This window comes from Hydractinia symbiolongicarpus, chromosome 9 (assembly GCF_029227915.1).
Source record: "Hydractinia symbiolongicarpus strain clone_291-10 chromosome 9, HSymV2.1, whole genome shotgun sequence".
Lineage (NCBI taxonomy): Eukaryota > Metazoa > Cnidaria > Hydrozoa > Anthoathecata > Hydractiniidae > Hydractinia > Hydractinia symbiolongicarpus.
In genome coordinates, this window is record NC_079883.1 from 13,197,596 (window position 1) to 13,214,823 (window position 17,228).

Sequence of the window (17,228 nt, forward strand, 5' to 3'; positions counted from 1 at the left end):
CTGTATCTAGCGACGACGACAATTCGTATCTTGTTTTGTTTTTTAACATACTAAGAAAGTGCAAACAAATATAAATCGAAATTATATGAAAATTTTACATTTTAAAAAGAAATGTCATGCAAACATTGTTTTTATCTTTACATTTGAGATTGCTGTATATAACAGAACAAAACAAAATCTTCGACATAAATTATTTCGACTTTTTCACTTTGCTGGCGATTTCTTTGTATTTGAGATCGTCTTCGTCATGTGCTTCAATAGACAGAGCAGAACTGAACTTTTTGATGACACTCAGCTTTGTTGAAGACATAGACATCTTCAGCAAAATTGTAGTTGTTTCCGGAATCCTAAATAAGAACAACAACATTAAAACATGTTTGCTGAACATTGTGACAAAATTTCAACTATTTTAAAATCTAAGTCCCGAAGTAAAAAAACGTTCTATACATCTTAAGAGGGCAACGAGAGGCCCAATTTGTGCGTCAATGTACTGATGTTATGAATACATTACAGCGGTGTCTTTTAGAATTTTTTCGGAAGGAATTTAATTTCAGGCGAAACATACTTTTATGAGACAGAATACAGCGAAAAACTTGTTTAGCAAATAAAAACTTTATTTCGCCATTCCGAACTCAAAACAAACCAATGTGGATTATTTTCTAAGGTTTTTATTTATTCTCAGGATAATAAGTAATGTTGAAAGTTGATAAAAATTGTAAACATCCTACCATGTAATTAAAGCAAATTTATCAGAGTTGCGACCGTCATCGGTAACAAATGGTACGTAAACTAACGCAAAGCATGCTTGAGTTGCTTTTTTGAGTTCTTCTGTTAAAGCATGATATACAACGGGTACACCTTTTAAATCTTCGTCACCGTATTTTTCTTTGCTTTTACCAAGTTCCACTGAAACACCTGGGACCACAGCGTCTTTTCCACCTTCTTTAGCTATTATAAATGTTGAATAGTCATAGCCCTTTTTTCTAGACATCAAATCATAAATATCCATAGATTCTTTTGTAGGTCGAATACCAGAGTCCTGAAAAAGTGAAACAAGATAAAAAAATCTTAGTTAAACTAAACTGAGCTAAATTCAGTTTAAATTAAATTGAATTCGTTTTTTGTGAAAAGGGAGAAGACGAGGTAGAACTTGCTGCTGTAGCAGTATTGTTACAGCAACTATGAAGTTAAGAAAACGTGAGAAACGTCATACATGGGCAAAAAAAGTGGCTGTAAAAAAGACCAAATTTATGAGAATAAACAAATTTCAATTAGAACAATAAGATTTCAATTTTCTTTTGATGTTTTCTGCTAATAAGCTCCAGGGTACTTCTTCTACAATCCATTCACTGATAAAATTCTCTTTCATCTTTTTTTGATGACATGATGTTTTTAAATGCCCTCTATTAATGTTATTTTTTATATAGAAACTCCATTTTTCTTAACGCACATTTGATGTACATATTTTAAGCATTTTGATTGGTTAAAAACCTTTCAATTAATCGAAAAAGCTAAGCCGGTCTAAATTTTTAAAAACCAAATTCAGCAAGTCTGAGCATCCCGAAAGGATACGATTTTCACCTGATACACAATCCAATTTGTCAAATTCGACAAATCGAATTCAATGAAACGGATCTATATTACTGCCTGAAGTCTTTTGAACGAATTATAACCAAATTTCAAAAAAAGAGTGGCGGAAATAACACAAAAAGAAGGCTTGGAGCATTTAAAGTGTACATTTATTCAATTAAGATCTAACAAAGGTCTTCAGGATCCAACTTTATAGATAGAGCCTCAGCCAAATGTAAAAATAATAAGTTCAAAAACTGCAGTTTTTATTGATTTTCTGATTACCCTATATATAATTTCTATTTCTGTCCTCTTTTAAAAAATTTAGAAAACCAAAATTTTTGGACAAAAACTTTTACCAGATACAAATTTTGGATGGAAAAATTTTCGAACAAAAAATAATGCGAAAGTTTTTTTGTCTGAAAATTTTTGTTATCAAACCTCATCATAAATCAACAAAAAGTATTGTACTAATTAAGAAAATAATATTATTTTATACTTTTTTTGATTTGTCCACAACACATTTGTTGTTAAAATGCAAATAATAGTTAGGGAAGAAACTTTGTGCAAGTTGCAATCTTGTGTCCTGAATGTACTGAAGATAAGTAATAACTTGTGTTGCTACTTCCGTCTGTATAAATCTTCCTTCTATGGCTAGATTATCTACAGTAGGATGGACACAAGCTAAAACACAGGAAAAAGTTGTAGAATGGGCGGGTTGAGCCAAGCACAGGGACTTAAAATTTACACAACCTATGAAGATGAAGTGTATGTAGATGTGACATAAAAAACAAAATAAAAGTGAAGTAGTATAAGAAAATAAAAAAGAATGTCACATTCCCTACAATCAAGGTTAAAATTCAAGCAAACACGTAGAAGTTCGGGTGTACGTATACAGGAACTTGCGCAGGGCCTATGCTCAAATGCAAGGACAAGGTGGATTGAGAATTGCCAGAGCATTGATCAAAATAATTGACGAAAAGGTTCATCTTATATATTAAAATTTGTTTTGGAAGAGTATCGACTATGTATATTGAGTCCACGCAGCTTATTGCTTCTTACTTACATTATTTGTTACTTAAGCCACTATTATGAATAGGGGTAAGCATGCCGTTCAGATGGTAAAATCATCATGAAATTAAGACTGAATCACTCAAGGACATCTTCCTCTTCTGGCTTTTAATTGGTAATATGTTTTAAATACTCGTTAATCTTTGAAAATTAGCTGCTAAGTGCATTTTCCTGCAAGTTTCTTTGTAATTAAGGTATCAACTGTGACGGTTTGACCGTAGAAAAGTCATGTTTTACACTTTCCAAATGGTGAGCATAAAACAATATCACATGACAATGCCTCTGCAGGAATCTTATTGTAAAGAGGTACAACACAGGAAGACATTTTATAATTATTCTTGAAATAAACTTGGTGGTAAACTCTTTTTCTATGAATGTCGCTTTTGATGAGCTTTGTGGTGTAATATGTTTAGGGGTCCTTTTATACTATTTGGATGATGACATTAGTTTCATGCAAAAAAAAGTTGACATATCATAGGGGCTTTTGGCGAGGAAGGATTTTGTAAACACAAGAAAACTGGGCTTTATATTTGCTTTATTATTTTAATTTTTACTTAACAAATGTTAAATTACTAATTTTCAAAATAGTATAAACTGGAAAAGATAAACTTCTTTCAAAGTGAGAGGTAAGCTTTACTCAAAGTCTCTCCTATGAGAATTTGACCATGAAAAGTTTGTTTTCTCTCAAACAAAAGTTATATTCACCTGGCAGTATTTTGCTTCACAATTCTTAGCTAACAATATGCAACATGTATTAACGGTTGGCAATAAAATTGATGCTAGCTAGCCGTATTATTCCTTTTGAGATTTGACCCCTATCGCTTGTTGGTGACTGACATGTGAAATTTGGGGTAGGTGGAGTTATTTAAAATAAGTTTTGGATAATTTTTTATTATAAAAGTACTTACCACCATTTTGCGAATTGGTAATGTAAAACAGCTATAGTTTTCGTTGTTTTCCTGTGTATTGTGTTATTTCGAAAGGGGCGCGTTCGCTCATATATACGCAATAGCAGGTCGCAAGAATTCGCTACCATTATGCATATATCTCCATATAAGGAGTTTGCGGGAAAGAAAAGTCTGCTGACAAAACCACATTTTTATATAGCAAGTCTAATTTTTCTACAGAAGGCCTATATTATACTTCATAAGCATATTAGCATCAATCATATTGCAAATTTATCATTTTTAAAACGAGTATCTGTTAAGGACATAAATTAAAAAATTAACATAGAAGGGAACATCTATATAATGAGCATGAGCATCAATCATATTGCAATGTTAGCAAATTTAAAGCGAGCACCTGTTAAAGGATAAAAATTGGAAGATTAACATAAAAGGGCCGATCTTCATCAACAACGTAAATATTTTGATGTTTTGCCATAATTATAACCGTTTTTGGTCAAAAATAAAAACTGTCATACATTGATAGATGTGTATATTTTACATGGCCTATGGCTCGTGTTAGTTATTAAACCGTCCCGTAAAAGTCTAAAAATCCCTGGGGATGAGGTTACCATTTTGAAGAAATTCTTGATGTTAATGGTTTTTATTTTAAAGATTGCAGAATATGGGGTTTTTTGCGGCTGAACAGCTATATAAAGGGTATTTTAAATTTGAAGAAAAGATGTTTAATTTGGGTTTATAGTTTAACAAGATAATGTTGTTTTATTTTCTCACCAATATTATGAAACTGCATTATTTAATGTCGTCTCCAGGTCATTTTTCGCTTCTTTGATGTTCATATGGTGACGGCCTGCTGCAACCTCCTTCCCAGGGCATCTTGTCTTTTTTCTGACTAAGTCATCGATCATCGAAATGTGTTGTTTTACGTTAAAAAAAAACGAAATTTTAATTTCACGAGTAAAAAACATACTTTTTTTTGCTCTGGAATGCGAGATAAAGATAATCCCATAAAAGCAAAAACTTGTTTTACGGAAATTAGAAACAAAAGATTTTGTCGGGAGACGGTAAAAAGGGCCAAGAAATTAAAAAGCGAAGTAGACATAGCCTTGTATCCCGTGATCAATAAAGTCATGAAAACGAAAGTAAAATTACGGATGAGATGAAGCAGAGAAGTGAAGTTGATTCTGTTTTTTTTGTGTTTTATCAACAGCGAAGCTGGGATACTTTATCTGGTTCTACTGCAAACATAACTTAGCTTTAAGCTATAAAAACAGCAAATTGTGATAACAAAGCACAATCTATAAGCTTGGTTCTCATTAAGTAACAAGGAGTTAAAAAATAGTACTAGCTATAGGTTTTGTTGGAAAAAGTCATTTGAAAACTAAAATGGCTAACAAGACGTTTGAGGAAGGAGAATAGTTGGCCTTCAGTATTTTTTTCTTTCCAGGCTACGTTGTCTTCTTCGAAGTAGTAATAATAACAAGGCTCTCTTTCTATCTTTCTTTTTCATAGCTCTTTTTTACATTAAATTCCGCTACAAATAAAATAAATATTTGACCACTGCCGGTCATACTGACCGTTGGAAATCCAAAATGGCCGGTTAAGTTGAATTTTTCGGCGGTAAAAATATATCTGATTCCTTGCATAACGGTTTTAATCACGAAATTTGATATTTATTCCACTCTGACGTTTTAAATTATTCTTATGCCTCCCTGATAAAGTACAAGTCCCATTGACCTACCTTCGCTTTGTTGTACTTCGTTAAGTGAATACACAATGAACGATAATTAGTCAACTTTGCTTCCCTCACGCTCATAGAAGCAAGCTGCCTGGGAACTAGGTTGATAATGTTAGTGTCGCATTTGGCACTGCCGACGTAATTTGCCGACGTAAATTCGTTGTGAAATTTGAATGAATGCCACAATAAAAAACGGTCGATGTTATTATGAAGAACGTAAGGTATAGGGAACATTAAAGTCGACCCTTCATGCTGACACTCTTATGCTCGGCTGGTGCATTACACTGAGACTCGAACGAAAGACGAAAGACCATTTGGAACCATGCCACAAGTCAGTCCGACCTTCATCGTCACAGAGAATACTGCAAGAAGAGTGTGAGAAGAGTGCGCACCCTTGCAGGTTAAATATGACCAGAACATTGGAGAGGTTAGGTGTCCCGTACCTTTATACAGCTTTTGGACGCATGTTCTTGTAATGTAATACCAAAGAAAAAACATGTTGAATAAAGTTTAAAAAATCTTTTTTAGAGGGGAAAGAGAAATCAAATAATTCATATAAAAATAATTCATTTTTAAACGCGCATGTTTTTCATTCAAATTCCGAACTTTAAGTCATTTTTTTCTTTGATTTTTGGTATAGTAAATAATTACTTTATACAAATGACATTTAAGGTGCGCATTATTGAATTGACTAAACTGTTTTTGGTGCCTGATTCAAAACGCTGCTCCATTGTCTATATAAAAACAGTGTATGAATCAATGGTAAATAAATGTGAAGCGAGATATTTAGATTATTATCTATCCTTAATAGTAGATAAATAATATTTTTTGCAAAGCAAGGAATCGATCGCCGGTCAGTTTGACCGCTCGTAACGTGATCCTGACAGTCAATTACAAAATTCGGTGGTCAGTGACCGTTGACCGGCCGTTATTTTAAGCGATGTAACGATGCACTGTAGTGTGAACGTGAAACGAATACATCAGGGATACCTGCAGCTCAAAAATTGATATCAACTATTACATAATGTGCACTATGGTTATCTTATCATAAGCCCATAGTGAAAACCAAGCTTTATGTGCATTAGTAGAATTTTATTCGCACATAGCTTAGCTAAGAAACTCTCTTTAAACTTTAGCCACAATATGCAACTACAGTAAATTTGGCTATAATAGTTAAACTGTCAAGGTATACTTGGGTTGGAGAAAGAGAGTTTCTTTTTAAGCAGAATGTAAAGACATACTTACTAAACAGGAAATTACCAGAAATGAGAACAAACAACAACCAGGGAACGAGTAGAAAATGAGCAGAAGCCGGAAGTTAAATTGACAATTTGGGAAACTTTGGCTACTCTTTGTAAATGCCCTGAAGAACCGAGATAATATAAGATATTCAATAACCCACAATAAGTTTAGCTGCGAAAGCTTTACAGCAACTTTAGAATACCATATCCTTGGATCCTGGATTAGCGTAATCAAATTTACAGTTACGGAAATATTAGGGTTTAAATGTTTTTTTTATGACATCATCAACCTGTTCATTCCAAAACGGATTTGAGGACCCAGGTTTGAAAAAATTACCCAAATTGGTCCCAGGTAGTTCCTAGTTACCCACGCGGTGAAAAATCATTGAAGTCACCACCTCTTTTCTAAGTTATTTTGCCTCAAAGTTTAAAGTGCATTGTAATGGCTTCATAAATCTAATATAGGATATTGACTATAAAATAGTGTTTATGACATCGCGTCGTAAGTCAGAAAATTTAACATTTAAGACATACCTTATTTAAAGAGATAATGGACTGCACATGAAGAGTAATGTGTTAGAACCCTTTCATGACAAGAACAGCAATTTAATAGTAAAGAATGTTACCTTAAGACCAAATACCTTCAGATGCAAAACTTTTATTAAAATGACCTCAATTTTTCGTTAAAAATTAAGCAAGGTGTTTTAATGTCTTTATACAAATTCTTGGCTTGTTTAAACTTGGCTGTCTTATAAAGTAATGTTCTAGCACGTTAGAACAGTAACAGTACTCTTTTTGAACAAAGTCTTCTTAACAAAAAACTTCTCCTACTTTTTAGGATGCATATTGGTGCGAAAAAATTATGTTTTATTAATTGTATGTACCAATAACAGGGAAAACTGCAATAATTTTGGATTTGTTTTGTTCTTAGAAGTTCGCTCTTTTTGCTTTTCCTGATGATATAATAAGTTTAAATGAGGATATTATTAAAGTACGAAGAATAAAGGGACTATTATAAGGTAAAAGTCAGTTTAGAGTTAAAGAAGAAGAAGAAGAGTTTTTGCAATATTCTACAATTTATGTATATACCTTAAGGTTAAAACAAGCTTAGCAAGCAAAAAGTCTAAAATAAGACAGGTGACTTTAACAAAGATGGACGTTTTGACTGACACAGAAAAGACACACATAGTGATTAATAAAGAAACAAATTATTTTTTAGGGAAAATACTTCTTGACTATGGGGATGTTTGCAAAGCTTGGAAGAATGTTAACTAGAACTAAAAAGTTACGTAACGAGCCTGAAGACATGTTAGTTACACAGTTACGCAGATGCTTATCTACGTTTGATATTACACTTATTGGAATCAGTTCAACTTTGGGTTCTGGAGTTTATATTCTTACAGGAGAAGTATCTAGCAAGACTGGTGTCTCAATTTTGATAGCAATAACGCTGGCAGCTATTGCATCAATATTATGTGGCTTGTGCTATACAGAATTTGCCGCTCGTGTGCCAAAAGCTGGTTCTGCATACGTGTATAGTTATGTTGTTTTGGGAGAGTTTTTTGCTTTTGTTGTTGGCTGGAATTTAATTCTTGAATATGGTATTGGTGCAGCTTCTGTAATCAAAGGTTTCACAACTTACGTTGATGCAATGACTCATATGAAAATTAAAAATTTTACAATTAGTAATATTGGTCAGCCTAAATTATTTGGTTCAGAGATTTATTTAGATTTCTTTTCTTTATTTGTATCGTTGGCAACAACTGTGGCCGTCGCCCTTAGTGTGAAGATATCCTCCTTTCTTAATAGTTTTTGCACAATCGTTAACATTATTGTCATTGTTATGGTGATATCTATGGGCTCATTTTATGCGAAAGTTGAAAATATTAATCATTTTTTCCCTGATGCACATCTTATAATAAATGGTGCTTCATCATGTTTTTTTGCTTTTATTGGTTTTGATGCAGTTTGCATGGTTGCGGAGGAAGCTAAGAAACCTAACAAATCAATTCCAATCAGTGTTATCACCACAATATGTAAGCATATTTTGTTTTGTATTACCAAGCAGGTACTCTTCAGGTTCCATTTACAATCAAACTTCGTTTTTTATACTTTTTTTATTTTTTTTAATTTAAATTTTATTTTTTGATATATTCCTATTATATTTTTCTGTCTCTGACTATTGATTTTCTAGACTTAAATCACTACCAATCAATAAAATAATTTATAACTTAGTTTTACCAAAAATATACTGTGAAGAGTTTAGCCGTAAGAAAAACTCAATTTTCCTTACAGAGAAAATTAGAAGAAACTTTATTTTTTTGCAGGATATAAAATTAACTAAATATTTGATATTCACGACATTCAAAAGTTCAATAGCTGTGTTGCTTAGCCTACAAAAAAAACCCACGGGAAATCATCCATTGCAAAATCCTTGGGATGACATGACAGACATATGCTGAACATATGAAATTTATTTAATGAATTAGCATCCTTATACCTTTTCTCTTCTTGGTGGTTCTATGTGGTTGAATTTGTTTGGCATACAACAAAGAAAAATTTAAAGTCAGATGTTTTACTTTTTTAGTAACATGTTATGTTGGGTTTGTTGGAGCAGCCTTAGTGTTAAATATGATGATTCCACACTCTGAAATGAAAGGCAGTGCAGTTTTGGCTACAGCATTTGATATTGTATGTATTATGTATTATATGTATAATTATTTTTTATTTAGGTATATAAATCCTTTTTATCTGCATTTCAAAAACAAAATGAGACCGATATAATTGAAGCATTACAATAAACAAAACAAAACAAAAATTCTTAGTCGTTGAAAGTTTTGAAGCTAGAAAAAATGATAATTTTGGTTTTTAGAAACTACACAGACGTGAAAGGGGGGGCTGTTCATATAATTCTTTGGTTGTTTTTATTGAAACATATTTAAAATGAAGTAAAATCAGAAATTTGTGTTTTTAATGTGTACTTAAAATACGTCATTTTTTCTTACCCACAAATGCATGTCGCATTTTATATATATGTAAATATACAATTTCAGTCAAACCTGAGATTGAGGCATTCAATTACAAGTCTGACTTCTTGATGAAACCAAGGGTACAACATGACATGAATAAATTACCAATTTCTGTAATATGATATTGATTTATTTTAAATCTTTCGGCAGAAGATACATGTTTTTTGAGAAGTAGGAAAGTTATTTAAAGTGAAGAAGTTTTTGGTAACAGTATAAACAGATAGAAGCATGTAGTATAACACTATCCTTAAAGCAGGTCTTCATTGTTATGGTTGTGTTTCCATTATTATTTCTACTAGTTCTTAAAAATTACAATTTACCAATAAGATAATTGCTGCTATGCTAAAATTTTAGACTAAAGCAGACTAGAAATTTCATATGTGGAATGCTAAGCTTAAACTTATATGTTAATTGCCTCCTTGTCATGCTACAATTTAATGCTTTGCTTGTCTTAATGCTGAAGTAAAAAATACTGCATTTTTAAGTATAAACATAAAGTGCATGAGATGTATTTTTAAGACAATGAACTTTAATACCAGGTTGGCCTCCATCCTGGTAAATACATCATTAGTATTGGTGCTATATTTGGATTGTTGGGGAATGCAATTGCTTCAATGATGATGATGCCTCGTTTTCTCTACTCCATGGCGCAAGATGGTTTAATATTTTCAGTGTTTGCGCGTGTACACCAGAGAACTAATATTCCTCTGTTTTCAACTATTTTTGGAGGGTTATTGACAGGTTAGCACAGATGCATTTGTCATTTAACATCTCCATATTGAATTTCCTTAAAAACTACGGATATGTTCTCTATACTACACCTCTAAGAATGACATGCAATCATTGGCACAATGATGTAAATAAAAGTATATTATTATCAAGTAAAAACCTCCTGTTAATTTATTATAAAATTTTCCTGATTTTGCTTTATATTTTTATTATATAATTGTTATTTTACACTAATTCTAGAATACAAAGAAATGTCTCACTCTTCTCAAATTGATATCAATTTAATGCTTTACCTAAATGTGCCTAATACCTAAAATGATAAAAAAATCCTTAAATAATCGCCCAGTCACTTATGGCATTACCAAAAAAATGTTTTTGAATTTGGGCTATCATAGCTAAGTAGGATTTTTTACTGCTTTAGGCCTTATGACACTGTTTTTGGAGTTACATGCGTTGGTTGAAATGGTCTCCATTGGAACAATACTTGCATATACCTTAGTCACTATATCTGTGCTTGTGCTGCGCTATCGTCCGGAAAATTTGGGAATGGTGCGATCGCGTTCATCACGGTTAAGCGGTATCAGTTTTTCTTACGATGGAACCATCTCCATTGATCCACGTGTACTAAAAGAAGAAGAAGATGAAGACAATGAAGAAGAAATAAACAGAGATCATGACTTTACGGGTATAAATCTGTTAATTTAGAAAGATGTACGGAAAAGTGCTTGATAGCAGTCAAAATCATGGCAGGAAGTTTGAGTTGATAACACTTTTAATACATATTATGTCAAAGCTGTGGCAATTATCAACAGATTTTTTCAGGCTCAATATAGGTCACAGTTAAGTGAATATTGTTGTGTAAAGTACATATTATAATTGCAACAACAAGACAGCTATTATGTATGTCGGTAGATAAAGTCGAGATGTGTCTTTGTCACTTAATTCTACTTAACATTGCTGATCTGGTTTTTTTTAGCTTCTTCGGATGGCGAGGGAAATATAGCACGACCTAAAAGTAGCAATAATTGTGATAAGAAAGATGACGAAACAAATCAATCAAATATTTCAGATACAGAGCACCTCATCACATCCAACGATAGTGAAATTAAACACTTGCTAAACTCTTTGGTTTTTGCTTCTTTAAGAGGCCAACAGAATTCCTTGCTAGCATTTCCAACGAAAGCGTCAGAGTTCGTGGTTCTTGTTTGTTCTCTATTAGTGGTGCTCGAAATACTTGCATTGTCCGCCGTCTTGCATTTTTTAACCCATCGCTTGTTTCAAGGTCACCTGGCAGTTTTACTGGTTTTTATCATATTACTTGTTTGTTTGTTTTTGACGACTAGTATAATCTCTTTCATGCCTCAAAACAATCAAAGGTTGTTTTTTAAAGTGCCATTTTTGCCATGGTTACCTGTGTTTGCAATATTCTTGAATATTTACATCATGTTTGGTTTGAACCATTTAACGTGGATTCGATTTGGCGTCTGGATGGCCGTAGGTAAGTAATTCAAACTGTATAGGTTGTAGCAACTTTAACTGGGTTGCCTTAAACACGTTTGTATTAAGAGCAGCTTATTTGGTTAAGATTTTTTAGGCCTTAAATTGGTCAAAAGTTGAGAAACTTACGTAGGAACCTCATGATGAACGCTACTTCTCGAAACTTTCCGAATTGATGTTATACTTGAAATGAAATATTCAAACATAGCTAGTTCATTAAATATGACCTGCTCTGCTGATATTTATGCTCTTTCTAAGGTTACATGGGTCAAAAAAGCCAAGAAATGATAGAATTAAATATAATATTTCACTTTTAATGTTTTTCCTTGTGTACTCCTGTTCCTTTCCCCATTAAGAACTTTTTCCCAACAACAAATGCTGCCAAAATTCCTTAAATTAGCGAAAAACTTTTTTTTCGCATAAGTTTGTCTAAACATCACTTCATTAACAACAAGTATGACAAAACGCACCTGCAGTAAATATTTGTGACATTATTTTTAAGATTTGTGTTTACATGTAGGTTTTATTGTCTATTTTGGTTATGGATGCAGACACAGCGTACAGAGAGAACTGTTTGATGATGGTATCAGTGTTGACGAACCGTCATTCCATCCAGAAGATAAAGATTTGTTCCAAGATGATGCTACGCAGTGATGTATTCGCGTGTCCAGTCAAGGTACACAACCTGCATATAAAAATCAATCGCAAATGAGATATAAAAAGCAGGTCCTTATACAGGTGGCATATGCAATAAGCTGTTTTTGTTACAATTTTTTTATGATTTTAAAGCGTAAAATATTGACTACAGGATGTTTATGCTTAGATATTTTTTTTACTTTATTTTAAAGAAATTTTTGCTCAATTTATTTTACTATCTATACTATAACTTTATAATTTTATCATTTGTGATTAATTGAAGGAAGGAATTTCTTTTAATGATTTTTATTTATGTTAATTATGAATAAAAAATTAATTGACACGATTTTATTATGATTTTTTATTTTTTTATTACTTAGCTAACGACTGTGTATTGGAATACTTTTACCAAAAATTTGTAGCAGGCAAAATTTTAAAAGAAGTTTTTTTGGGTTTGGAAGGGGACTCTACAACAACTTAAAGAAAGTTTACTTTCTGTATGTTTATATTTCTAAGTTATATATATTTATGTTTAAAATGTGATTTATGTAGAGTTGACGATGTGATAACTGGATGTGGCTTTTTGGAATCCCCTCCCATAGCCGTCTTAGATGATATAAAATTCAATTTCTCGAAATTTTCCTTTGTATTTCCGTTTGAGGGAACCCTGCCTAAAGCTGACGCTTGCAAAACGTAAAACATTTATATGCTTTAGAGAGGTTTGATCTTGAAGACTCCGTTTTAGATTTTGCTTTGTATCTTGTGCAGGTCCTTTCTCATTGTTACTTCATAGATCGAGCTAAACTCATGTATTGGGTGAGAAGAACCACATTATTAACATACAACTCTTTTAAAAATTATAAGTGAATAAATAGAAAAATGTCTGCTAATTTCCAACTTCTGAAGATTAGTTTCATCTAACATGTTCACGCAGAATCGCCAAAAAAATTTCCCGCTTTATGAAGTGTCCGCCTTGGCAGATGTTCACTTCAGAGAGATTTGCTGTATTGTTTAAAAATGTAGAGACACACGCTCTGCTGAATCGTGCACCCTGTTATAACTAGTAGTATAAAAGCCATATTTGTTGTAAGGATGTGACATAACATGTTTTAGATATTTTTAGGTTTTGTAAGTAGAGTTATTGTTTAGTTATATAATTATTTTATATTTATGTTTAGTAAATTATGTTATATAAGGGTTTAAAAAGTGGCAGGATAGGTTATCCGTGTTCTATTGTGTATATTGAACAGAGAAAGGCGTAGTGACTCGATTGAACTTTAATAGTTTATTGATTAAGTTCTGCCCAGTGTTAAATTTAATCCAGCATTTTCAACCGGTGGTAAATTTAATCCGGCGTTTTCAATCCGGTGTTAAATCTAATCCGGAGTTTTTACCCGGTGTTAAATTTAATCCGACGTTTTTACCCGTTGTTTTTAATTCGGCGTTTCTACAAGGTGTTAAAGGATTTAATCAAAACCGGTTCTGGTCGAATCCTGAACCAAAAAGTTTCGAATGCATGCATGGATTTCAGTATAACTTCTATTTTTGTTTCTACTTTGATGGGAGGATGTTAAAAATAAGCATGTGTAAGGATATAAAGTGAGGAATATATAAAGTTAATATTAGTATATATAGATTTAAAGGAATAGTATTTTAGACTACAATATTTTGGGTAAAAAAATATATATTTTTTGCTTAATTTTTAATTTTGTCAATAAATGAATGATTTGTGACCAAGATTGGAGTGAGATAGAACAGAATCTTCTGAATTTTGATTGATGTCTGACAAGCCTCGCAGAAGGGGAGGTGGCATTTTTATTTAGAAAAAAAAGAATAATCGAACCCTGTGCAAAGAAACATTAATGCAGTTGTTATTAAAAGCCTAACGATTTGCTTTTATCATTTTAAAGTCCGTGTGACTGTTTGAGTTGTAGTTAAATTTTCAATGCAGAAAACCTTTTAAGAAAGATTTGATTAATTAAACAAATCACATTTATCTTAATATTTCTCCTCTCTTCCTCCCCTAATGTCGAAGGCCAAACGTAATTTCTGCCATAATTTGTTTTTAATTTTGAATATTTTCTAAATGACATGACATATAAATAATCCCTGTAATTTTTAAAACACAATTTTTATATATTCACCGTGAAATATTTTAGTATTTTTTTTTAATTTTAGTAACTGTTACGTCATCTAACTATCTTAGGTGTTACACCATAACTTCTGCTTCTCTATTTTAAATGTGCAATTTCCCACAAACACATAAGGGCTGGACAACCAACCGTATAAGGACTTTGATTAATATAACAAGTTGTTTTGGGTACACGAGGGGGCGGCATTCAATTTTCATGTGATACCTCATTCACACAAAAGCTAGCCTAAAAAAGATTTGGCGAAATTTCCGATTTTTAAATAAATTCAGTAAATTTAAACTAGGCGTTCCCAAATTTAACTAAATTAAATTAAAAAATAGATCTCCAGCTGCTAAATTATTGTGTTTATAGTTGTGTAGTAGATGACGCGGTTTTCTAGAAAACAACAGCTCCCTTCCGATTATTAACCAAAATAAAAATTTGATTAAAAAGTATTTAATTTTCTGATTTTTGTAAAAATATTTTTATTTACAATAAAATTTTTAGTTTTAGCTCAAACAGTATAGTTACCTATCGTACCATGATTTCTTCGTTCTCTTCCACTTCCCCTATTAAAGCTCCCCTCAGGGTTTTAACGCCTTCTTAAAACTCCCCGAATGCCCTACAACATTCTACAATTTAATCTATTGATTTAATTTTTTAGATCAAATATAGATATGTTCAAAGTGATTCGCTCGACAAGACTTACACGTTATTTGTGTACTTTTGGTCATGGCTCTACCCCAAAATGTCCTACAGCCTACATGACGCCATTGCCAAAAGAAACACCGACACTCTTAAGATGTCAAAACAAGAAACATGCGCCCTTTCATACGTCATCCCGACAACATGCTGCTCCGTTCTTAGCGCCGATCCTGCTTAAGCTAACAACACCATTATCGAGGCTCGTTTTCTTGTTGCTTGGTAGACGCTTTCGAAAATGGTGGCAGGGGTTACCTGCGCTAACTAAAGAAAAGTATATGTTGGGATTAACTAAAAATCGAAACCGCTTGTTGGTGTTTTTAACTTTATTTGGTGGAACATCCGCTGCTTATTATGTCTTCCATCTTGAGGAAACACCGGTAACCGGTAGGCGGAGATTTATGATTTTAAGTAAAAAACAGTTAGAAGAAGTAGCGAATGTTCAATGGAGAAATTTAGATTCGAATTTATCTTCACTTCGTCTGCCGGTGAATCATCTACAACATATGAAAGTTGTACGGATTGCGAAGCGTATTTTAGAAGCTAATGCTTCAAAGGAGGTAAACAATTTAAATTGGGAAATCAACGTGATCAACAGTAAAGATGTGAATGCGTTCGTCTTAGCGAACGGAAAAATGTACGTCTATACGGGAATGCTAGACGCTGTTACCAATGACAACGAGTTGGCTGGTATACTAGGGCACGAAATGGCTCACGCTGTATTAAACCATTCGGCGGAACATTTAAGTCGAGCTGGTTTTGTGAATGTGTATTCAATAGGATTGTTGACTCTTCTTTGGGCTGTTGTACCCACAGATGGTTTAGCCGTAGTCGCTTCATGGTTGCAAAGTGTTGTAGAAGATCTGCTTATTTCATTACCCTACTCTAGAAAACTCGAAAGAGAGGCTGATGAAGTTGGATTGTTAATGGCAGCCCGAGCGTGTTTTGATGTCAGACACGTGCCGAAATTTTGGGAACGAATGCGATTGGTTGAAAAAGATACAATTGAACAGCAAAACGATTGGTTGTCTACGCACCCTTCACACAAAAATAGAATTGTTTGGTTGCAAGATTTATTACCGCATGCTTTAGCGTTAAGAAGTGACTTTAAATGTCCTGAATTAACGCATTTTTGGGATTCAGCTCAAAGTTTGAGAAAATAGATAATTTGTACACAAATAATTTAAAAAATAATAATATAGGAAATTTTAATATTTGTGTCTCCTTGTGATTTTGTAAAAGAAACGTTTTTACGCATGCGCAATAAAGAATGAGTATGTTTTGGTTACTCATCTGCGAAATTAAATTCAAGCGAAATTTATTTCCCCCTAATTCAGTGACTTTAAACTAGTGCGATTTGGCAACAAAATCTTCAAGAGAATGAAAAAATAAACCCAATCGATTGCTTGTTATAAGTGAAGGTTCCGAAGTATCAAAAACTATTTAAAAAAAAAAACCAGTGAGAATAAATCTTGAAATAATTTGCAACATTTGTCGTAAGTACATGATCCGCGAAGGTCATATACGAGTGATGTTCCAAGTAGGATGAAGGGGGAGGGGTGGGCGGTAACCAAATTCTAGATGTTTTGGGTTTGGGAATAGAAGACGGAGGTATGTGTTGGCGGTTCTTTGGTTCTTTGAAAATGTTGTGTATAAAATAAAAAATTTGCGTGTACACCCACCAATAAAAAAGATATTTTGCATTCATTATGTACCTTCACAGGGGTGGGTAATTTGTGATAATACATTCGTTTTGATAATACGTTCGATATGGTTAAATAGTCGTCCTAAAAACTGACCAGTCGGGAGACTTTTTAATGGGGTGGAAGGGTGTACATTTTAACGATGTCTTAATAAAGGAGTTGTTACCAGCTTTTCGATAAACAAAGACAAGAAGCTAGGGGAGGGAGGGGGTCTAGACCTTTCGGGGGAACGTCATTTAAATTTGACAAAACGGTTCTGTCTTATCCACTTTTATT

At 32.9% G+C, this 17,228-nt stretch overlaps 3 protein-coding genes across 3 annotated transcripts; 2 read left to right on the forward strand and 1 right to left on the reverse strand.

Annotated features, from left to right (window-relative positions):
• Window positions 1–26: 26 nt before the first annotated feature.
• Window positions 27–3,708, reverse strand: LOC130657978 (uncharacterized). The gene is made up of 3 exons (XM_057460989.1): window positions 3,549–3,708; window positions 729–1,039; window positions 27–347 (listed from the first exon to the last, which is right to left on the reverse strand). The coding sequence occupies exons 1-3, from the start codon at window positions 3,552–3,554 to the stop codon at window positions 191–193; spliced, it is 474 nt and encodes a 157-aa protein (XP_057316972.1). The 5' UTR covers window positions 3,555–3,708; the 3' UTR covers window positions 27–190.
• Window positions 3,709–7,720: 4,012 nt separating this feature from the next.
• LOC130656507 (high affinity cationic amino acid transporter 1-like) lies at window positions 7,721–15,077 on the forward strand. The gene is made up of 6 exons (XM_057459374.1): window positions 7,721–8,560; window positions 9,112–9,215; window positions 10,093–10,294; window positions 10,704–10,967; window positions 11,259–11,780; window positions 12,300–15,077. Exons 1-6 carry the CDS (start codon window positions 7,762–7,764, stop codon window positions 12,431–12,433), a joined length of 2,025 nt encoding a protein of 674 aa, XP_057315357.1. The 5' UTR covers window positions 7,721–7,761; the 3' UTR covers window positions 12,434–15,077.
• A 106-nt stretch (window positions 15,078–15,183) lies between these two features.
• LOC130656508 (metalloendopeptidase OMA1, mitochondrial-like) lies at window positions 15,184–16,463 on the forward strand. Its single transcript, XM_057459375.1, has one exon. It carries the CDS (start codon window positions 15,225–15,227, stop codon window positions 16,410–16,412), a length of 1,188 nt encoding a protein of 395 aa, XP_057315358.1. The 5' UTR covers window positions 15,184–15,224; the 3' UTR covers window positions 16,413–16,463.
• Window positions 16,464–17,228: the final 765 nt, after the last annotated feature.